The 23,477-nt window shown below is 52.2% G+C and overlaps 1 protein-coding gene across 16 annotated transcripts in view; it reads right to left on the bottom strand.

The window, feature by feature from the left end:
• Positions 1–23,477, bottom strand: part of Dysf (dysferlin) — a 201,572-nt gene that overhangs the window by 66,866 nt on the left and 111,229 nt on the right. For all 16 annotated transcript variants that reach the window (XM_034511381.2, XM_076939996.1, XM_034511380.2 and 13 more), the window contains 6 exons: positions 14,805–14,898; positions 14,184–14,261; positions 7,327–7,508; positions 4,539–4,679; positions 3,913–3,942; positions 2,614–2,643 (listed from right to left, as the gene is read on the bottom strand). In XM_034511381.2, the coding sequence (XP_034367272.1) occupies positions 2,614–2,643; positions 3,913–3,942; positions 4,539–4,679; positions 7,327–7,508; positions 14,184–14,261; positions 14,805–14,898 (555 nt within the window). The remainder of the gene's footprint in view (positions 1–2,613; positions 2,644–3,912; positions 3,943–4,538; positions 4,680–7,326; positions 7,509–14,183; positions 14,262–14,804; positions 14,899–23,477) is intronic.

Below are 23,477 nucleotides of genomic sequence, written 5' to 3'. Positions count from 1 at the left end.
CCCAGGAAAATAGTGTTTCAAATTAAGGCCTTGGGGGAGGAGGAGAAGGATGGGGGGCACTGGGCTTATTTTCCTGATTGCAAAACACCAAATGTTTCCCTTCTAGTGGATGCTGGGGTGCAGGAGTGAAACTGGGCTAGGTCTCAGTGTAAGCTATAAACCCTGCTGACTCCAAGATTTGGGAAGGTGTCTAAGGGTAACAAGTTGGGCCACCATTTTGTTGGTACAAAGGCCACAGAGCATATGCAGCCCTCTACAAGGGCATCCCTTACCTCAGAGCAGAAAAGAAGAGGGACAACTAGCAGTGTCCTTTGGACAAGTCAAATCCCCCAGCCCCTGGATAAGGTCTTCCTCTATACATGTTCCCAGTTCTAAGAGTCCCAATAGCAAGGAACCCCAACACTTTGCCTGCCGTGTGTGTGTGCACGCGCGCGCGCGCGTGCATGAGTTCTCGCTAACATGCGCCCATGCGCACCGCCAGTTCTCGGGAAATCTAAAATTGCAGTTGCTTTGAACTCATTCCCCTTGGCAGCCTGAATTGCCTTTGTTCTCCAGACCAAAAAGAAGGGGGGGAGGAGGGAGGACACAGAAGAAGGGGGGAAGGAGATGGGCCAAGGAGGGCACAGAGGAAGGGTGAGACAAGAAGGGAGTAAGATGCTCAAAAAAGGGGGAGGACAAAGGCCAAAAGGCACCAGGCCCACAAGGCAGCCTGACTTCCCCACCTGGAACTCCACAGAGCGGTGATCCCCTGCAGAGAGCCTGGGAGAGGGGCTATTGCTGTCCCTAAACCCCTACTGTTGCTCCAACCCAAGGCACTGCTTCCAAAACATTCCTGTTCCTCCCTTGCTTAAAATACAAGTCCAGTGTCTCCTCTTCCAGGGACCTATCCTCTGTCCTGCTTCAGAAGCCATTCATGTGGGCAGCCAGCCCCAAGCCTCACTTAGCGGCCTCTCGTAGTCTCAAGGGCATGTGTGGCTCTCTCCTACCTCACTGTGCTAGCAGTAGGGTGCGCCTGGACTTAACCACTCTGGAGACACTGCCTCTCTGTTCCTCCTGGCCTGTCTCCAGCAGGACCCCACAACAACAGCTGTCTCAGAGGCCTCCCCACCAGTCTCTCTTCTAAGGTCTGGCTTTACAGCCTCTGGCCTGCAGGCCAGCACACCTCCACTTCTGCTCTGGCCCCAGACTCCCAGGAGAGTGGGCCCAGTGTGCACAGGGAATGGACTGGGAGGTTGGAGGAAGTTAACAGGGGGCCCAGGCAGGTGCTGGGCCACCACACAAAAAAGACAGAAACCTCTGCTGGGTCAGCAGGCTTTCTGTAGGAGCAGAGCCACAGGGGCAGTGACCTGCCTCCTCTCAGACTCTGGGGAGCCTTAAAACCGAGTAAGTCCCAAGGTCTTGGCATTAGACTCAGCCGTCAGCCAGCGGAATTGTGTCGAGTTCAGGGCTAAGGGTTGCACTGGCACACTCTGGGTTAAAGGACATAACTAAGTCATCTTATAGGATGGGTCTCCCTGGGCCCAGAACCCTTTGAACCTGCCGGGCTAGCCCTGTCTGTGTCCAGCAAACTCCTAAGGATCATTCTCCCCTGGCCCTGCTGACCACAGGATGCCTCAGCAGGGGATCTTGCCAGCCCTGATGCTCAGCCCTTCAGGGTCTGGCCCTTAGCTGCAGTTTTGATTTGCTTCCTGACAGTCACCACAGCCGCATCCTTGCCCTGAGTCCGAGATTTGCTTCCTGACAGTCAGGCCACAGCCGCATCCTTACCCTGAGTCCGAGCCCTAGCTATTCCATATGACACATCCGGTCATGAAAGATTCTAAGTCTGTCATAACTCATCCCTAGGCCGGGTCCTCTTCAGCACAGCCTGTGGGTTTTGGCTTAGGTTCTATGTTGCCTTCCAAATCGGCAGTCTCTCCGCATGGCCGCCAGAAGCAGGAGGCCGCCTGTCAGGCGCGAAGAGGGCCAGCAGCTGGCAGGCCCCCACCTCTGCCTGGGAGTGAAAGGAAGTGAGGGAATGGGGTGGGGTGGGGGGGACTACAATCCCACATCCTGATTGATCCTGAACTTCAAGTCCAAATTGCACCGAAAATGTCAAGTGGTATCCGCTCTCAACCCTGGCCAGGGAGTCCCTGACTCCCTGACGGAGGACATGGACAGCCTTTTCCTGCTCAGCCTACACCCTAGGCTCTCCTTCCCACCCGCCTTTGTACGGCACCTAGGCCCCTGTACCAAACATGTGTGACTCCTGCCTTCTTTGGTGCTTTGTCAAAGTCTTCTAACTCGGCCTTCACCACCAGAAAGGTTTCCTGGGCTACTCTGGTGCCTGCCCAACATTTTATTCTTGAAAATATGCCATCTGCTACTCAACTAGACAAAACTCAGGATTGCCATTCAAGTGACCTGTGTATGTCTAGACTACTAAGAGGGTATCAAGACTCTGGGGCTAGAATCACCTCACAGGATGTACCCTAAGTAACTGTGGATCCACGCCAAGCAAAAGGACTAAAATCTAAATCAGTTACCCTCTAGCATGAATTCGGAAGGTTGGCCTTTATCTCCATCCTTCCAGGTCTACCACCGACCCCCATCGCATCCTTGGGTTCAGCTTACCTCATCCAAAATCCTTGAAGTTTCATGCATCTGTGATGGGCCACATCCGGGAGAGAGTGGGAGAGCCAGGGGAGCAAAGGGTCTCAATTAGTATCCAGAAGCACTGACTGAGACAAAGATGGCGCCCACAGAAAGCTCCACCACCAAGGGTGAGCATGCTGGCGACCTCATCACACCCTCCCATATGAAGAAGGGACAATGGACTATGAGAAAGTCAGATCCTCTTCAGAGGTGACAGGAAGAAGAACATCAGACAGGAGGTGGGAGGGACCTGGGACTCTGTGTAGCAGCCCCTAGAAGAGTCTCAGGCAAAGCTGTGGAATTGTATTGTGGACATGGGGAGCCACAGAAAGCCATCTGGAATCCCCAGGAGAAGCAGAGCTGAGGGCCCAGCTCTGACTAAACAAGGGGGAAGGTTGGCAAAAAAAAGATGGGGAGAAGCAAGACTGTGGGAGGGGCTTGTGTGGTTACAACACACAACGCAGCTCCAGCCGAGCATGGTCTAACGTGGAACAAGGAAGCCAATAAACCTGAGACTCAACACGGGTTTTTCTACCAGGACTTCCAGAGGCAGGAAGACGACCAAGGGGACATTGCCAGCAGAGGAGAGGGCAGGGTCACATGAGTTAGGCCAATGGGGCTAACTGAAATTCCATGTGCATCAGAAACTTCATGGGGCTGGGTGAGGTGTGGGGTGCTTGGCCTCTACCCTCAGGTGAACAGAAGTGAACCCAGAAATTTGCCTTTCTAACAATACTGGGTTGTTCCCACTTTTTTTTTGTTTTTTTTTTTTTTTTTTTTTTTTTTTTTTTTTTTTTTTTTTTTTTTTTTTTTTTTTTTTTGTCATGGCCTGAGCCCATGGTCCTCAGCCTGGGCTCCACATTAAAGGCCTTAGGTATTGGAAGGCCCTGAGCCTGGGTCACACCCCCAGAGGCTGTGGTAAAACTTGCACTCTGATGAATGTTAAAGCCATCATGGTGAGTCTAATGCCACAGCCCAGCCCAGAGCCCCTACATGGAGGACTCTGAGCTCTCTGCAGTCTTGAACTCACGATGCTCACCGACCTCCAGGCAGGTGGTACCCATGCTGGTCATGGAGCCACTGAATAAGATGAGGACTTCTAAGATGTTAACTCTAGATTCACAATGGGCACAACCCCGCCTGCCCTGGGGTCACACCGAGCCACCTTCTACCTGAAGGAGCTTCCTGGTGGGCTAAGGCAGGACCTGATAACTGGCCCCCTATATGTAGAAGGGAATGCAAATACTGGGAGACTGGAAACATGCAAACAAGACTTACCTCAAAGCCAGGAACGTGATGGATGGATGGCTAGAGAAGAGAGAAGAAGGTGTCAGTCACTCTTACCTATCCCAGCCCCTCATATCCACCCTCACTTCCACACCCATAATCAAGTAGGGGACAAGCCCGAGATATGGCTATCACAAGCTAAAGAGGCAACAGGCTGTGTCCTTCAGACATCCAGAGCAGCTTACAAACAAGGTTCATGTGGAACCCATGGCAAGCCTGGGGTCAGCACTCAAAACAGCCTGGTGTTTAAGAGAATGGTCCTAGTTACAAGATCCAGAGGCAGACCATGGCCCAGCCAGGCCAGGATCCTGCCCTTACCTGCTCCCAATACCCATTCACTACACCTGAAGCCCTTTGCCCCAATTACACAGGCTCCAGGAAAACACCGGGGGAGTGACCCAGGAAGAAAAACTGAAGTCATCCCAGAAGCCAACAGTCTACCCTCTCTACCCTCAGATGGATTATGTCCCGACTTGAAGATCAGAGAAGATGGTCAGCATACGTATCAGTATGAGAGCTCACTTCAGTTCCTACTGAGTTCAGCATGTGGACAGCCCCGCCACCCTTGGCCTGTGCCCTAGCTGGGCCTCCCAGACCTGGACCGTGGCCAGCCTTACCTTCTCTCTCTGGATAAGCTCGAATGCTGCCAGCAGCTCGCCAGCAGGCTGGCTGCCCCTGGTCAGTGGGAACCAGGCCAGGCGGGGCATCCGTTCCAGGCTTGGCTGACAAATACAGCGACCCATGAACTCGTCAGCACCCTAGACCAGTATAGAAAAAGAAAGTCTGTGTCTTCCTTCAGCCACCTGAGAGACTAGGCCTGCATGCTACCTCCTGGGCTAGAGAGGGCCCCAGAAGTCAGGGCAGCCTCTTGTGTGGAATGGCAAGCACTGCCCTCTTGGGGGGAACTGTGAGGACAAGATGTTAGCAGCCTTGAGCCTTGGCACTGGGATGGGATTCCTCCAAGAGTTGGGAAGTCCTCCTGTATGTCCAACTAGTATTCCCCATGCTTTTGCTTAATCCATGTCTGAGGTCATCAGAGACCAGGGAAGAATAGGCTGCCTACCTATATTTCCTTAACAGCCTCGTTTGACATGTCAGGGGCTCTCATATCACTTAACTGTGTTTCACCCCTAACTTCTCCGTTTTTTGGATTTTAAAAAAAAAAAATGTGATCCTGCTTACCAAAGTGAATCTTACTAAAGTGATGTCTTCACCTCCTAAGTCTTGAACCTGGATCCCCACTTCCACTTCAGCTGCCCATAAGGCAGAGTTCAACCCCTTGGCCTCTCCCCGCTCTTGTTCCCACGCCTTTGTGGGAGTGTCCATCTCCCCCCCTCCCCCCCACTCCTCAGGCACAGTAGACAGACTACCCGTGGCTCACAGGGCAGTCCTCAGAACCAGGCCGCAGACAGAGAGTGCTGTGGGCATCATGAGCCCTCAGCCCTTGCCCAGGAGAGGAGTTGAGAGACAACCCTGACTGTTCTCATGCTACAATGCAGGAGAGCCTCAACTTCTCCGTGAGCCATCCTGGAATGGGCACCAGCTCCAGCACTCACACCATGCTAATGACAATCCAGAATTATCACTCAGAGTAGAGAGTAGCTCAGCACTGGGAAGGGTCTGGGGCTTCTCAGGGCCAGGTGTGGCCCCCTTAGCTCCTGAGTCCTGCAGAGGGGTGGGGCTGGCAAGGCAGCAGAGATCAGGATAATGGTAATTCTAGATGCACAGTGGGCACAATTCCGTCTCATCCCTGGAACCACCACTACCTCAGGCTAGACCATCGTTCTCCCTTGCCTCCATCATAGCCTGGCAAGCATGAGAAGGGCAGCCTGGAGCAACATTTCCAGAAGATTCTCCTCAATGGGTCTTTGTGGCTAGCCAGTCAGGGACAAAGCAAAGAGGACCCTGCCTGTGTAGGGAGCGGCAGTGGGATGGAGAGAGAGGTGCAGTTCAGTAGACATTTCTAGAAAAAGTTGCCATGGCAGGGTATAGGTGAACAGGCCTCCAAAGAGCTCTGGCTCAGCCTGGGAACCAGTCCGGTGCCCCCAGGTCCCGTTCCTCTCCTATTCCTGACCCACAAGCACCAGGACCCACACACTTCCTTCCCCTTATGGGGAAGTCATTCCCTAGTGACACTCCATCCAGTCGCTCTCTGTCCTTGGGTTCAGCTTTCTCAAGAGCACCCAGGTCAAGAATCCCCAAATCAGACCTGCAGTGCCCACTGCCAGCCTCTGGCATCATTTGGGGGGCACCATACACAGCATCACTTCACCCTCACCCTCACCCTCCCCTATGGCTGCCACGCCTTCTCAAAACCTCTGATATGTAGCCATGGCAACTCTTACTGGAAACATCTTCCAACCACTCCTCCTTGTCACTGTACGGCCTGCCAGACCCAGCCTCTCTACCTAGTCCTCTTTTTCTGGTCCCACATGGACTCCCTGACTTAAAGCCGTGTTCTGAGCCCAATCCCCCAGCTCTCCGCATTCTTTCTCTTCCTCTTCCAGCAACCCCCACGCTTGCTAGGATGTCCACACGAATTTCATCGTCACCACAGCTTGCCCTGATATTTTGCACAGCACTGTCTTACAGTGGAGCATAAGCCTCCTTGTTTTGTTTTGTTTTTTTTGCAAGGTGTCAAGTAACCCAGGTTAGCCTCAGATTTGATAGGAACTTCTGATCCTCCTGCTTCTACCTCCCGAATGCTGGGATTACAGGCATATGCTACCAAGCCCAGTTTATGCAGTGCTGGGATCGAATCCAGGGCTTTGCCCATGCTAAGCAGGGACTACACCAGTTACATCCCATACACAGCACACAGCCGTTGCAGTAACTTAAACAGAATTTAAAGTTCATTTTCCCCATTGGTACAACTCCATTTCAAGTGTTTCCCAGTTGTGCAAGGCTGGTGGCTCTCAGACAGCACAGCCAGAACACCATGGAAAGGCCCTGCCTGTACCACAGGGCCATATGGTGCTCAAGATACTCTGTCTCACCTAGAGGGTTCTTCACACTCTGAGTGTCTCAGGTCCCACCTAGACAGCAAACCTCAGGCAAGGGGCCACTCAGCCCAGTTCAGCAAAGTGCTTCATTAGCAATTGTGGGAAGAAGGGGCAAGATAGAGCTGGAGAAAAGCCAGCTACTGATCCACAACTCTGTGTGCTTTCAGGATCTGATGATCCCCTCTCTGTTCGATTAGCCATGCCTTCCAAGAGTCATAGGACACAGGCCAGCCATCTATTTTTCAACTCCTCTACAATTATTTCAGTGAGCAGTCGGGGGGCGGGGGGGGGGGGAAGGAGGCCACCAGTTCAAAGCTTGGGGACCCAACACTCACAGCATAGCTTTCCCCAGGGTTCTGGGGATGGGCAACAAAGGGGAGAGGTCGAAGGTGAGCATACTCACATAAGTGTCGTGGTCATACAGCTCCACCACAATGCTGGGCGGCTGCTCGGAGACACTGGCTGGCTCACCAAAGATCTCTATCTCATAGAAGATGAGGGTTTGATCCCAGGTGGGGTTCAGGGTGTTCTTCTCCACCACTGTCTTCTGGCTTTGATGCAGGAAGGAGACGATAGCATAGGGATCTGGGTGGGGCAGGTGAGGAAGGAGACAAGACTCAGCTGCTGGCTCAGGAATTCCGAAGCCACAAAGCCAGAGCATGGTTGTGGCCGCCATTCTGGAAGAATAACATGCATGCCAGATGCCATTTCTGAGGCCAGCCACAAACATGTGGAGATGGAGATGGCCTGAAACTTCAAACCTTCCCTTTCCCATCCCTACTTGGTCACCTTGCTGAGGTGTACCAGAGAAAGTGGGTTCCTGGATGACCCATTCATTTATCCAATAAGCCTTTCCAGAGTGCCTTCTGCACACCACACTAGGGAATGGGAACTAGGGACGCAATTGGAGCAGAACATAAAATATCTTCCCAAATCAAAGACAAATTGAATAAGAACATGGAAGGTTAAATACGAAGGGCAGGGAGTACGTTCGTGGTAGATCTGGGTTCTTTGAGGAGGGCAAAGGTGTGACGTTTAGGATTCCCTAAGATACCATCAGTCAGACAGGACCAGTTTCTTTCTTCAGCAGTTAACCACAGTTGCCACCCAGAGAACAGACAGGAGATGCACACAAGATAGCACGAACCAGTTACAGGCTACGGCACTGTTACAGGCAGAGCTGACGCTATCTTAGGTGGATGCAGAGTCAAGAGCTGCCAGGCACTGCATAGTGTGAGCTCCTCACTGGCCCAAAATTCCTGAGCAGCCTGCCAGCCCCAACAGCCTGGGATCCAGCCAGTCATTTTCTCTGCCTTGTCCAAAGGCAAGTTGGTATGGTTGGAGCAGATCCTAGAATGGTGGCCCTCAAATGTGAAGGTACCATGAAATCACCTAGAATGTTTTCACAGTTCTCTTGCACACGTGACACAGCAGAATTGGGTAGGGGGGTCCTTGTCTTTCTAGCAAGTCCCAGGCAACACTGTGGGAAAGCAGCATGAGGTCTATGGGATGTGTGAGCATTGGAGAACGGACAGAGGGCTTGAGGGTATCGGTTTAGGGGTAGGGCTCTGTTCATCCCAAATGACAGTTGCTTAGGGCTCCTGGACAGGAAGCTTGAGCTGGATGTCTGAGAAGACCACGCACAGGGCCCTAACGCAGCTCACACCCTCAGCCCCAGCCCTATCCAAAATGCCGAGCCCCCAGGCCAGCCCCAACACAGCCGTTAACTTCCCATGTGACCAAAGAGCGCTCCCGTGGCCTCGAAAGGGTCAGAGCTGTCCAAACAATCCAGGATGGGGAGACTGGGAGCTGGGCCAGGCTTTCTGTCCATAAGGAAACCAAGAGACAAACCAAAAGCTCTGCACAGGAGGTGACAGAGAGGTGGCTGGCACCGAGTGACTACAGAAGATGTGGGAAGGTGAGACAAGAGCAGGGCTTCCACTTGAGGTGGGCAGCAAGGTCCAATGCCGTGACAGCCTCTCAGGAGCCAGCTGTAAGGGTGATCACAGTTGGGAGCGCTAGGCACCTGTGGCAGAACCACACTGGGTTACCCGATGGACACTGAACCTGAGCCCAGCCTGCTAGCTCAGGAACGGAGGGACAGTAGAGGAATCGTGGAGGGCATCCCCTCCAATACTGGCTTTGAACCTGACTCTGTGGTTGGAAGAGGGCAATGGGATGTCCTTAGCAGAGAGAGAGAGACTTCCCCAGGGGAGTGCCTCCCTGGCATAGGACTCCCACACCCACACACAGGTCCTGGCAGGCTGGCCCCAAGCCCTCTTCCTTCAGCCCCTGGCAAGGCCTGGCGGCGTCTGTGCGTTTAATGAAACCGTCTGGCTGTGATACCATCAGCTCCAAGCTCGGCAGAGAACCTCTCCCAGTTCCAGTAAGGGAAGGAGGGCGCGTTCCGATAAATAAAACCATATTAGAGAGCCAGCGAAAAGGCCTCTTTTGTTCCCACCCCTCACCCCCCTATGCTTCCCAACGCTTTATTTTTATAAGCGTGCGGGCCCCAGACCGACCGCGTTTACACAAAGGTCACAATTGCACATTGTAGCGGCCATGCACGTTGTATTGCTGTTGGCAGCACCCCCCACGCCGGCCTCCGAGCAGCCTGGCTCTTTCCAGCAGCTCAGGCAGTGAGCTCAGCACTGGGGGGTGGGGGGGAGACAGGCAGGGGGCAGCTCACAAACAAAACTCACCCAGACCCACACGCATGCACCCCACCCACCCATGGGAGGGACACGGACAACAAAAGCATTGTAAAGAACAGGCCTGGAGGCCTTGGGCCTCAGACACTGGGCTACTGTGTGCCCAGGGCCCGGCCTCCACTACCACCACCACCACCACCACCCCCCCGCCATCTCCCCATTCCCACCCCTGCAGAAGACATAAGCAGCATCAAGGTGGCCAGATGGACTCACAGACACATCCTCTGTCAGGAGGTCGGGTCAGAGGGGAAGGGCCAGGTCCCCATGTTCATCGTCCAGCCAGCCTGAGGGCTGCAGGACCCAAAAGCTACAGCAGCCCCCCAAGGTGGGCATGTTTAAGCAGACTCTCTGAGGAGCACAGGCTGCCTTTAGAAGGCTCCCGACATAGGCCACTTGAGCATACCACCAGCTTCCCTCACAGGAACTTGTCCCCAAGCCCCAAATAGGAGAGTTTTGTGTATGGGTCCAGAGCTTTGCCCCAGGATGTTGGACCATTCCTGCTGGTCAGACCTTCCTGAGGCAGTTGACACTTGCATCCTCATCAAACAGCCATTGTACCAGAGCAGAGGCTGTGAGTGACAGGTCCAGAGCTAGCCTGAGATCTCAGGTGGCTGGGATTGGCCTGAGTCCCAGTCAGGTACTCTATGACATCACCATAGGAAAGGAAGGGGGGATGTACCCCAGAAATCAAGACAATGCAAGTTCAACTTATGCCATAGCAATACTGCTACTACAAAAGCAGGAAGGACAGGTGCGATGGTGCCTGCCTGTGACCCTGGTACTAGGGTACTGCAGACAGGAGAACTGGGAATTCGAGATCATCTTTAGCTACACAGTGAGTTCTAGACCAGCCTGGGCAACAGGAATCCTTATCACAAAATAAAATAAAAAAATTTTAAATAAGTTAAAACAAAATTTAAAATGTTTAAAATTGTCAAACATGGCATTGGCAAGCAGTGGGTAAAGTGAGTGTTCTTTCTTATTGGGAGCTACATAGTGACCCTCCAGAAAGCAGCTGGGAAGGATGCCCTGACAACATAAAACTGTAACTGTTTCCTCACATCCCTGGGCATCAACCAAGTTAGCCAAAGACTCTAGGTCCAAAGTCGTCAGAGCGTGTGTTACAATGGCCCTGGTAACACACCCCCTCATTTGATACTCATGTACTGACTGGTTACTATATGGTAGTAATAGGTAGGGTAGCTTAGTGCCCAGGATGCAGATGAAGAAGACACCAACCAAGCTTTTGAATGTGACTCCTGGGTGGGGACGGTCACTACCCACTTCAAGGGACAAAGTGACACAATTTAAGCAGGGAACATTTAAGATTGTGTGGGTCAATGTCACCTGGCTGGATCTGAGTCAGCTTCCCACAGACACCAGCCATGCATGGGGAAAGCAACTGGGTGACAGGATGAAGCCAGCACCAGAGCCAGGGCTCTGCGGTAGGCAGAATGGTGGGCAGATAGCAAAGGGGCCTGGACCGGTGCTGAGAAATCTGGCTTGAGTCCCTCATGCACCCCAGTCCTTAGGAAGGTCTTAAAGAATGCTAAAACAGACTAGACAGCCCCTCCCTGCACCCTCCTGCTGCCCAGCCCCGCTGTGCATTGTAAAGCCTGGATCCCTTTCCCAGTCTCTTTCCCAGGAACCCTTTCTAAGTGAAGCATTTCACAAGCCTCCAAAGTAGTCTGGAAAACCCCTTCCCATGCCTGCCGGGTGGATGCCTTGTCTCCCCCACCCCGCCCCACCAGAGCCAACCTGAACAAAGAGCCTGGCTTAGAAGAGAGAGGGCCAAACAGCATCCAGACATCAGAAGTCCAAGAGCAGGGAGTCCCTAATGACATCCAAATCTAGGGGTCACTGGCACGGATGAGCTGAGGTGCAACAGACCCCACTGTGACCTGCCCTAACAGGAACATCTCTCAGAATAACATTACTCAGCTTCACTAGACAACAGGCCAACAGAGAGGTGTGGGGCTTCATAAGTAGATCCCTCAGCTCATAGGTCATCATGTATCGGCCAGCTCTCTTTAACTGGGTTAGCCAAGGAATACACCTTTGATCCCACTGACCTGTGAGGCCCTCAAAGACTCTATGTAATAAACATGTCTGGGCTCCCAAAATGTTGTAAGACAACTTTCCCCAAAGATCCTCTCTATAGAATAACAGTTGTCAGCAGAGCCATGGCTCCATCCAACACAGAAGTTCTCAGTGGAGATGGGGCAAAGCAGACAGCCTCTATCCTTCGATAGCATTGGTGCACATAGAACTAGGAACCTGTGGGCTTGGGCTGTGTTGGGAGATGACATGATGCTATCACTCTGAAGGGTCAGGCAAGATGGATGCTTTCACTTTGAAGGGTGACAAAAATCTGGCAAGAGGGAGCCAGGAACAGAGCTGATGGCAAGTGATGTCTCAGTCCTTGGGAGTTAAAGCTTTCAGCTCAGAGCAAATCATGTATCAATATCAGAGAAGTCAACGGGGGTTACATGCTTCTTATATGCTCTCTGTCTGACCTCTCCTGCACACACACACACACACACACACACACACACACACACACACACAACTCAAGCACACACAGCAGACACCTTCCATGGGTCTAGAGAGTGGATGTGGCCACAAGGGCAAGCCCCACTGAGGAATAGTCCTTACTCAGGCTGTCTGAACAGCCACAGCCGACCAGTGTCTCCTCTGAACTCCACATCTACAGGCTGTTGGTGGGGACATGGCGGGAAGAAGATTGCTAGGCCCTGGACAGAGCTAGGCAGCTGGAAGATGCTCCCAGCAGTAGCAGTCACAGCTGGACCCTACCCTGGCCTCAGATATTCTGCCTTCAAACACCAGTTTCCTCCAAAATGCCAGCCAGTGGCTGGGCACAGCATCGAGCAGCCAGCCGTCTCAAGGTCAGTTCCCAGGGAGAACATGCTTTGGTTTAGGTTTGGGAGTGAAAATAAACACTTGGAGTTTTATAGGTTCCCCCGTGTTGGCTGCTGTTTTCCTTTCCAGCTGCTGCTCAATCGGCCCTTTCATTCAGAAGCCCGTGGCCCCTGAGGAAGCCCTGGGCAGTGCCCTCAAAGCTCAAGGGATGTTTATCTGTGGAAAGTATGACGTCTCCCAGACCACTGCCTGCTGACCCACTGCATGATCCGTATGCTGAGCTCTGGGTCCCCAGGCTACCATCCTGGGGGAGGCCCTGCTCCATTCATAGAGGACAACCAGCCTCCCACCCTCCCCCACAAACCCCCACTAAAAGGAAAAAGGCTGAGCTGAAAAAAAGCCCATGTCAGAATCCTGGACACGGCCACTGTAGATGTCTAACCGTCCCCATCCTGTCAATGTCACTGTATAGAGGGCTGTCAGAAGGGCAGTACTCCAACCATGGTGCTTAGCTGAGTGGGGCTGGAGAGCAAGCGGGTCGTTGGGAGCACTGAAAACTGTACGTCAACCAGAGCTGCCGGGAAGAAGGAAGGTGGAGGCTTGGAAGGATGGACACATGGCTACAAGCAATGCAGCGCAGCCTCTGTGACCAGAAGGCCACTCTCAGGGAACCCAGTCCTTCTTAGCCACAGGTAGGTTCTTGCAGGGTAACAACCTTGGACTTATCTCTCAACTCTATCATCGGTCAGCTATTTCAACTCAAGCAATTAACAGAATCTTCCCGAGTCTGTATTTCTTTACCCATAAAATAAGAATTTAGAACACCTAGCTGTCAGTGTCTGCCTAGGTACACCTGAGTGAGCTCCCAGCTGATGGGAAGATTACAGCAGATAACCTACAACTGAGCCCCACAGTGGATAAGGGCTCAGGGAAATGCACTAGGCTGTCAAGCGCTGGGGATGCAGTAGCTTAGGGGAGTCAGAGGTCATGTGATCTGGTTCTGAAGTTGAAATTGAAGAAGAAATGCATTCTGGGCTGAGAAAACATTAAATGCAAAGGCCAGGCACATGCAGGAGGCTTGCAACTGTGGATCAAAGCTGGTGGGGGAAGGGCTCCTGGGTAAAAGGTACAGAGATGGCACAGTCACCACATCTCAAAGGCTTGTCTGACACGGGCACATATGGCAGATTCATCTGTCAGGATCCATGCTTCCAAACAAAAAAGCAGTAAGTCCAGTTATGTTTGGGGCAGTGTGGAAGGAAGCAAGGAGACCAGGAACCAAGAAGGAGCAGGGCCAATGCCCTGTGGAAGCCAACGTGCATGGAGCTGTATAGCGAAGTCTTCCATCAAAGACCCCAAGCACAGGCGGGCAATCCAAGAGCTGAGTCTAACAGTATCAGGGTCTGGGAGCTGGGTCTGGAAGGGAAGGGGGCCTAAGGAAGCTGGGTCTTCACAGAGTGACCTGAACAGAAAGATATCACTAGCGATCCAAGGAAGAGTCAGCCAAGACAAATCCTGCTATACACTCTCACATGAGGAGCAGCTGCCCTGAGACCGGGAGGCAGTATCCAGCACTCACAAAAGACAGTCACTCAAGGATCCTGCTAGAGGCAGCAAACACTCTCCACCCTCCACTGGAAGTCCTGGATTCTCTCCTTCTCCCACCTACCAGAGAAGGAGTCCTTGTCCATGGCCGGCAGGTCTCGGGCCTGGTACAGGTAGCAGCGCAGATGGTATCGGTTCCCGTCTTCACCCAGGAGGAAACAGAGATGTCATGTGATGAATAGGGTTGCTAAGCACTGGAAGCTACAGGAAGAGGAGGGTCTGCCCCAGGAAGGGCAGCAGACTCTGGCTGAATATGGGAATGACAACAGCCATCATGCAGAGTGAGCCTCTTAGGAAGACAGATCCAGATCGACAGATCCTAGCTCGGAGGCAGGAGTTTGCATCCTTTGAGGCTACCCAATCCCAGAGAGAGAGAGAGAGAGAGAGAGAGAGAGAGAGAGAGAGAGAGAGAGAGAGAGAAGAAGGGAGGGCAAGACCAAACTCATGGTCACAGGAACTTGACTGCACACCTCCCATCTCTAACACACAGATAGGAATGCCCACATGCACATGGGCACACATACCAAAAACTCAACTGGCTAGAAAGCACACACAGTCAGTTCTCTAGTGCCTCAACACACACACACACACACACACACACACACACACACACACACACACACTCCTGACTATAGAACTCCACTCCAAGTGTGAGGTTATACATACACCCTCAGATGTCACTTACAGTCAAAGATGCAGGAGATTGTGGGTCTGTTAACACCAAAGCTCAGGGTAGAAACAGACATGGAATCTTCACTCTTGTCATCCACCATGCCACCCTGGAGACACAAAGTTTATCAGAAAATAATAGAAAATTGACCCTGGACCCCTGCTCCTAGCAACCCCTGGATGCCAGTACTACTCTGGACCTACACACCTCCTAGCCAGAACCAGCTGTGGGTCTGAATCCTTCAGAGGCTCTTATACCTGAAGCACAGGGTCCTTCTGCTCAGACCCAGTGATTTGTCCTGTCTCTCCCACTTAACATCAAGGCTTGCTGACCTCAACTCAGCCCTGGGCTTCAAGAAGGCCATGGTCCCCACAGCTGCCCTTAACAGTCCTTAGAGCAAGGTCTTCCCATCTTCTTTGCTTGCAAAGGGACCACACTACACATGCAGGAGGGACATGCTCCTCTGCTGTGCACTGAGGTCCTGCTGCAGCTGCATGGGCTCTGGCTCCCACCACAGGGCTCCTCCCCGCAGACAGGAGAGTAGTACAGTGGTATCGGCCACTTCCTTTGGCCACAGTTTCAACGTGGCTCTAGAACTGGATTGCTTGAGTTCTAATGCTGCCTGTCACTAACTGTCCCCATGACTTCAGACAAGTTGTCTAACTTCTCTGAGTCGGCTTTTTGTACATCAGAGATAATTATATACTGTCCAGGCAGAAAGTTTCTGCGCCTACTAAAGACAGGTGAGCAGTTCTTAGGAAAGTAACTGGCACCCAGAACATGCTCAAAGGTTAGCGCGCACACACACACACTGTATACACTGCATAGACCACACACACACCACTCCCACACATACACACACCACCTCAACACACACCACGCACACCACACACATACTACTACCACACTTACACTACCCAACACATCACACACACACCACCCCAACACACATATGACTCCCATACATACATATACACATGCACACACATTAAGAAAGTTATTCCAGCTGGACGTAGTGTCGCAGTCCTTTGATTTCAACACTAGGAAGGCAGAGACAGGGGGATCTCTGTGGGATCAAGGACAGTTTGATCTACATAGTGAACCCCAGGTCAGTGCCTTCCTGGTGCCATTGAGAAATATATCCTATTGTTCATGTGCTCTCTCTGTATTTATGTCTCTCACCGCCTGTCTGTCTGTCTGTCTGTCTGTCTGTCGCACACACACACACACACACTGAGAGAGAGACAGACAAAGAGAGAGAGAGACAGAGAGAAACAGACATAGAAAGACACACAGAGAGAGAGAACAACACAACACTGAGGGTGTAACATCGAAACAGATTAAGACTGAAATCACACCTAATACCCTGTCTCCCAGGAATGTATGGATCCCAGAAGTCATGGGGTTCCCTCAAGAAAAGCAAACCACTTGGCCTATGCCTTGCCACACTAGGACCCTGCCTCCAGAACAGGCATCTGATACCCACAGGGCTCCTCTCCCAGTTAGAGGGTCACTGGGCTTTGGCAGACCAAGTGTGGACAAGCCTTAGGAGGCATAAGCCACAAGGGCACCTGCAAAGCAGGTGAGGACACTGAAAGTGGTGCTTCCATGGCCCCTAAATGTAACAGGACACTTCACACACACACACACACACACACACACACACACACACGCACACCTTGATGCATCTGCCATTGCTGAACTGGGGAGCAGGAGGAAGGCTCTTCTGGGGATGGACAATACAGGACTTCAGCCCCTTGTCCTTAGCCCAGCCAGACACAGGCAACCTACAAGCAGGCAGCATAACTGGATGAGCACATGCAGGGAAGTTGCCCACCTCATAGGGCCCACACTGCATTACTGCATTACACACACACACTTTGTACCTTCCCCCCCCCTCCACCTCCCTTCACAGTGCCTTTCTCTGAGCCACTGGCAGGAAGCATTTTCTGAATCCATATGCAAGCACTGAAAGCCTGCAGCCTGAGATTAGAAGAGTTAGCCTCCTCCCTGGGACTTACACAGGGCTGGACCAGATAGTCCAGGCCTGGCTCAGGGCCCATTAGAATTCCTCTTGAGATGTTCTACATGAGACCTAGGTTTCCTGACCTGTCATGTCTCCCAAAGAAGGCCCAGCCACCCTACATGGTCCACAGGGTCCTCTAGCCATCCCCATCTGATCTGGGACCAGGGATTACTTGGAGAAAGCACTTCGGGAGGCAGGGCAGATACATTCCTAGAACCAGGCAGAGGGACAACCTAAAGCCTAGTCTGCCTCTGACTCACCTGCTGGGTACACACACACACACACAGAGAGAGAGAGAGAGAGAGAGAGAGAGAGAGAGAGAGAGAATATGTCTTTCTATCTCCTGGCCACTGACTCTCCCAGGGGGTCTGGACATCACCCTAAACAGATCCCATCAATGTCTCAGAGCAGGGGAGAAATCCCTCCCTACTGAATGTCTGTAGACACTGAATTGGGGCTTTAGGGTAGGGACATCCTAACACCAGCACCTCACTTATGTTCAAACGCCAGGTATACCCTGAAATCCCATTTGTCACCTCAGAGATACCACCTCTCAAAGGGGCCGGGGAAATCCAGGCTCTAAAACCCAGCCTTCTAGCACCCTCATGCACCCTAAAGGGACCTCACAGACTTCATATGGTTTTGCTCTTTTCCATGACATCGATGTATGATCTGCTGGTTAATATACCAAATATCCCGATCATGGCTAGTGTGAGCTCCAGGAGGGTACCACAATAGCCAGGCACCTCCAACAGTGCTTGGCACAACGAGGCCTGAGGAACACTCACTGAGTTGGTGGATCTAACCCAGGACAAGGCCTGCCCTCGCTGAAAGCATCTTTCTCCAGAAGGAAGACTAGGGCTAAAGCAATCCTCAGGGGCAAGCTGAGGATTGGAGCCCAGAGAGACGACATCAAAGTCAGTGTGTGAAAGGAAGCCTGTTAATGCCAGTACCCATCAGTCACTGGTCACTCCCTACCTTCTCCATCATCACTATATAGTAATCAAATCCAGGGACCATCCCCAGAGCTGGACCTTAGAACTTTCAAGATAGAAGACAGAAACCAGGGTTTAGACAAAGTCCCCAGAGAATGTCGAACAAAGTCTAAAGTGCCACATCTTGCGTAAGAGGAGACCAGGGCAAAGTTTCTTGTTCCAGGTGGTGATGCTCACTGAGGACCATCCCCAGGCTGTGTGCAGTCACAGTGAAGCAAGAGGACCAGTCCTGAGCCTGAAGTTCCCAGAGTGGATAAAGGAAAGGTGGCCAGCATGGCCGATGGCAAGTTCCCGAAACCGTGGTTCTCATCTGTGGACTTGTGAACACTCTGCACTGGAATATTCCCAGTGGTGAGGCCACTGGTGCCCTAAGCATGTTTGAAGCATCCCTAGTCACCTAGCTAGATATCAGTAGCATCCCACTTAGTTATGACTGCCAAAATGTCATCTAAGGGAAGAGCAGTACCCCTCATTTAGAAACATTCATAAAAACCGGATGACAACCCCACTGCACCTGCTATTTAGTGTCTCTATTTAACTATGTCACTTCTCCAGTCCTGTGTCAAGCGAGTCCTCACCGGAGCTCCACTTCTTCCTCTCTAGTTTTCCTGCATATCTTACATCGGCCTTCCTCCTTCTGCCACAGGGCCTTTGCACAGGCTGCCCTTACCACTCAGCACACCCTTTCTGCTCTGCCAGCTCCAGATCGTCCCTCAGCTTGGTCATTGCGAAGCATGGGAGTTTTTTTTTTTTTTTTTTTTTGGCTGGCTGCTTTCAGCAGCTTGCTACTTCTCCAGTTTGTCTTCTGAAGGAAAGCAGGAAAGGCATGCACAGACAGCCTTTATATCACACACACCCGGTCATGTCCCTGGCCCAGAGCCGGCTCCAGCAACAGAGAGCTCAGCATTCCTTACCTTGGACAACATGGGCCGCTCAAGGACCAAAGATCCCAGACAGGAGGAAGTTAATTGTGTGGCTAGCAGTGTTCCCCTCACCTCAGGAGGCCAGGGTCTGACTCTGCCAAAGGAGGAACCCCCAGGATGTCTTGGTAACCAACGGGCTGCTCTGTAAGTCAGAAGGGCAGACCAGGATTTTGGGAGCTTTCCTTTTGGGAAGGCTTCCTGCAATAGGTGTGGCGTAATTATGGGTAGGGGGAGCGAAGGAGGGCTGAGGTGGCAGGTGGGAACACTGGAGTGGGGGTGCCTAGTGGGATTCTGTGAGGTGTCGTGAGATGCTGCTGCTGGGGTCTCTGCCATCTGCCCCTCACCCACTCCTGCCCAGCCTTGTTGGCCTAGGGCATTGGGTTTCCCACAGTCACATTCTTCACTCCATAGCTCATTCGGAGACTCCCAGGCTGGGGCTGGCAGCCATGCCGTCTGTGGCCACACACTGTGTCCTAGGGCAATCTGTATACGGGATCCTGTGGCTCCCTCAGTGGGGGACTGGGAGGCCTCCAACCCACTGCTGCCCGGCAGGAGGCCATGGATCCCTGAAGGAGCCTGAGGCAGTAAGGAACAGAAAGTGGGCCTCAGAGATGCTATGGAGTGCCCCCCAAATGTCCCCAAAGCTGAAGCCAAGCCTAGTTGGGCCTGCCCAGTACTGACCTCCAAGTCTTTCAACCAAAAGGAGGTGGGCAGGTTCTGGGTGCCTTACAAAAGGGCCCCCTCTCTTATCCAGATGATATGGGGACCTAGAAAAGGCCCAACAGCATATTTGGGGTTCTTTGAGAGCTATACACCACCCATCGGGAAGGTTGCTACAGTCAAAGGGGAGCTCTAAATGACCCATATGCTGGGGACCCTATCAGCACCCATGTGGGGAGGTAGGAGGGAGACAGTGAGGAAGGGGTAAGCAGAGGAACACAAGCTTAGAAGGCTGGGGACAGTACCTCAATGTCACACCATGGCTGCGAGGGAGGAATCAGCAAGTCCTATTGGGGAGACTCCTTGAATCCTCCCTGCACTGACTAGGTTAAGCAGAGAGCCATAGCCTAGCACAAATGGGTTCCCTCTTCCTTCTTTCAGGGAAGACCACTCCCACTACAGGACAGGAAGAAGAAGCAAGAAGAGCCTGGTGTCTGGTCCACTGGGAAGGAACTAAGCATCACCCATCCGTGCGTTCCTGCAAATAGGGCTAGAGACCTCAGGGAGGCAGATGCTGGAGCTGCTTCATCCCACAGAGTAGATTATAGACTCAGGTCTCTGCAAGGCCATTATTAGACAGGCAAGGAAACTGTCTACACTTACAACTTAAGAAACTATGTTTCAAAACAGAGGCAGTAGCACAAGCATATAGCCCTGGCGCTTAACAATCCTGTGTCACGAGAGAGCAAGAAGTTCTAGGACAGCCTGGGTTATCAGGAGACTCTGTCTAAAAAGTGAAAGGAAGGAAGGAAGGAAGGAAGGAAGGAAGGAAGGGAGGGAGGGAGGGAGGGAGGGAGGGAGGGAGGGAGGGAGGGAGGGAAGGAGGAAGGAAGGAAAGTAAAAAGAAAAATCCACACACATCTGTGAAATGCCCCCCTGGCTCCTGGCTCCTGGCCTTGTCTGGAGAGCTGGCAGTTGAGCATTGGCTGGCACAGCCCTCAGATGACCCTCCAGATCGCCACTGTCTTCACCCTGACCTCATCAGCAGCTCTGCAGGGATGTTGGGATAACACAGAGACTGACAGCTTTCCCTGGTTCCCATCTGAAGTCAGGTCAACTGAAACAAGTTGTCTTCAGACTGGGCTCCTGATGGTGCCTGCCTCCTAGGGCTGCTTAGACATCATCCAGAAACAAAGTCAGTGGCCACGGGCACCCGTGGTGCGTGTCCTAGGACAGCACATGAAGGACCTCCACAAGCAGCCAGGCCGTTCACACCTTCACCACTGTGGGCTAAGCAGGGTCTATCACAAATGCAGTGCCCATCGGGGCACAACATAGTGACAGGCCATCCAGGACTGACATTGGCTCTGTGCCAACAGAGGTTTATTTGCCAAAACAGGCCACGGGCCAGATTTGGCTGGTGGCCCACAGTGTGTTAAGCCTGCTCTATTCTTGTTTTGCTGTGCCATTATCTTCCCCCATCTGATGGGCAATAAAACTAAGGTTTTAGAGTGGCTCATCTCTCCCCTGAAGTTAAACAGTGGGTTCTCTAACAAGACCCAAGTTTCTCTCCCAGAAACCATCAGTTCAGAGCATCTAAGCAACGTTCTAGATAACTGCAGAGGGCTGAGCGCCAGGCTGGGGCCAGAAGTCACACCCAGGACCCAGGGCACTATCCTGGCTGCCACCACACAAGCCCCACACAAGAGAGCAGGCCAGACCAAGAGACGAAAGCCCTTTAAAAGAGGGAGTGAACTGGAGACCTCCCTTCCCAACCAGGTTTTAAGTAGAATAACAGGCAAGGGTGCAACCCCATTTAATTTGCAGCTGGAACCAGGGTTTGGAATCAGCCACTAAAGTCTTCACTAAAGTCTTTGCAAACTACTGCCTGAGAGCTCCTCGGAGCTGGGAAGGCACCAGGAAACCTGGAGAGTACACAGTGCCACGTGTGGGCTGATTCAGGCCGAGTGTCCTCCCAAGGTCTCCTCCCTCTGTGCACATGTGCAGGCTGCGGAGACATCCAGGGCAGGTTCTTTCCTGTGCCAGCTGCCTCAAGAATTTCAACAAGTGTCTGTCCCACTTTGCCTGGAAGTGCCCTCATTCTTCACATCTGTTTTCTTAGAATGACTGTTAATAATGCCCCAGGCCAGATTTTTTAAAAATTAGGAATAGAAGAACATAGACCCTCATGTGTGACATCATTCTCAGGGCTCCCACTGTGCAGGCACACACACTCAGGGCCTCAACAACGTAAAACCCAGGTTGGAGCAAGACAGATATGAGGCCCAAATATTTAAGGGACATTATCAAACTGTCCTCTCTAGCAGGCAAACAGGAGGGACGGGAGACCTCTGTTTGAATGGGGTACCAGCCCTCAAGCCCCAGCTAGCACAATGCCAGGTAGGGAACAAGTGCTTGTTTCAGATGGTCAAGAGCCCATAGGATCTAGGGGGTGGGGCTCAATGGGTAGAATGCTTGACTAGCATGAGCAAGACCCCGGGTTCAGTCTGCAGCACTATGTAAAACCATAATGGGTAGAGCACACCCATAATCCCCATCAAAGAGATGGGAAAGATCAGAAGTTCTAGGTCATCCTAGGCCACATAGTGAGGTCAAGACCAGCCTGGACCTTATAATGATTATAACCTTAAGAATACATGAAATCTTATCTGAAAAAAGGAACCTGGGGGTTGATATACAGAGTAGTCCTCCAAGAAGTCAGTCACCTCCAGCCATAGCTACTCAAGAGGCAAATCTCTGAAAGATGCCTTACTCAGAGGGAACAGATCTGGGAACTGGGCTGGGGGGTACCAAGCACACAGCACAGCTTCATCCAGATCTAGAAATGGCCCCACCCTGGCCAAGCCACAATGGACCTCATTTCCAGCCAGCTCAAGTCTTGAGTTACTTCACACTGGCACTGGCCTTTCGTTGACCCCCTTCCCAGCCCAGGGTGGTGACACCTGTCTCTAAGGGTTCTCATGACTTTGGTCTCAGCCAACCTACTGCAGGCACTGCAGGCTTCCTGGGTGCAGCTTCCCTGGATGGTGAGATGGATCCATCATAGCTGGCTGCCCCAAGAAACTGAGCTGACTGTCTGACTTAGTATCCTTGCAGGGAGCAAGGATAATCAAAAACACTAACCCAGCCAAGTGCCAGCCTTCTGATGCTTCAGATCTTCTCTCCCTAGGGCCACCCTAAAGCACCCTGGGTGGGGGAAAAGAGACACCAGTGAAGGCAACAGTGAAAATAGCAGTTGGTGGTCTAACCAAGAGTCAGAAAGAGCCTGAGGAGGGGGAAGGACAGCTGTCCGCCCTAGGTAGGTTCTAGGACAGATGCAGACTTATTTCTTCTGTAGTAACATTCAGGGCTCAAAGAACCATCTATAATGACAACACTACAGCATAGCTGCACCACCCAGTGTGATAGGAAGTGTATTTCCTTATTCTGGATACTTTAGAAAAGAATTTAAAGAACCATGTACGGATAGGAGCTAGGATAATTGTCCCCAACTGTAAAATGGGCTAATGTCAGCATACAAGGCAACATGTAAACCTATCTGCAATGGTCTGTGATACATGGTTATAAAGATACAGTCGCTCTTTCTTAGGGACTTGGATGTTCTAGGGGAGCAAACAATGCTAGGGACCTGACACTAGAATTTAACCACCATACAGACACATATGCAAGCATCAGATCTGCTAAATGGCAGGAAGAGAGAGAGAGAGAGAGAGAGAGAGAGAGAGAGAGAGAGAGAGAGAGAGAGAGAGAGAGAGAGAGAGAATATGCATCCCAAGGCTTCCGCAGCGCCAAGGCTCACATGCACCTTTGAACATGGAAGTCTTTCTCAGTTCTAGAAGGCACCAAGGCCGCCAGCTTCAGGCCTGTCTCCTCCCTCCCTCCCTCCCTCCCTCCCTCCCAGGCTGCCTCTGAAGCTCAGGAAGCTTTGCCCCTCTTGCAAGGCCAAGCGCAGAGGCAGGGCTTGGAAAAATCCTTGTGCCTGGAGGGCAGGCCTGGGGCAAGGGCGACAGGACAGATTCCGTGAGCTCATCCTCAGCAGCCGTCACCAGAGTTCTCAGAGAGG

This window comes from Arvicanthis niloticus, chromosome 9 (assembly GCF_011762505.2).
Source record: "Arvicanthis niloticus isolate mArvNil1 chromosome 9, mArvNil1.pat.X, whole genome shotgun sequence".
Classification (NCBI taxonomy): Eukaryota; Metazoa; Chordata; class Mammalia; order Rodentia; family Muridae; genus Arvicanthis; species Arvicanthis niloticus.
This window is presented reverse-complemented; position numbering and strand designations above follow the sequence as displayed.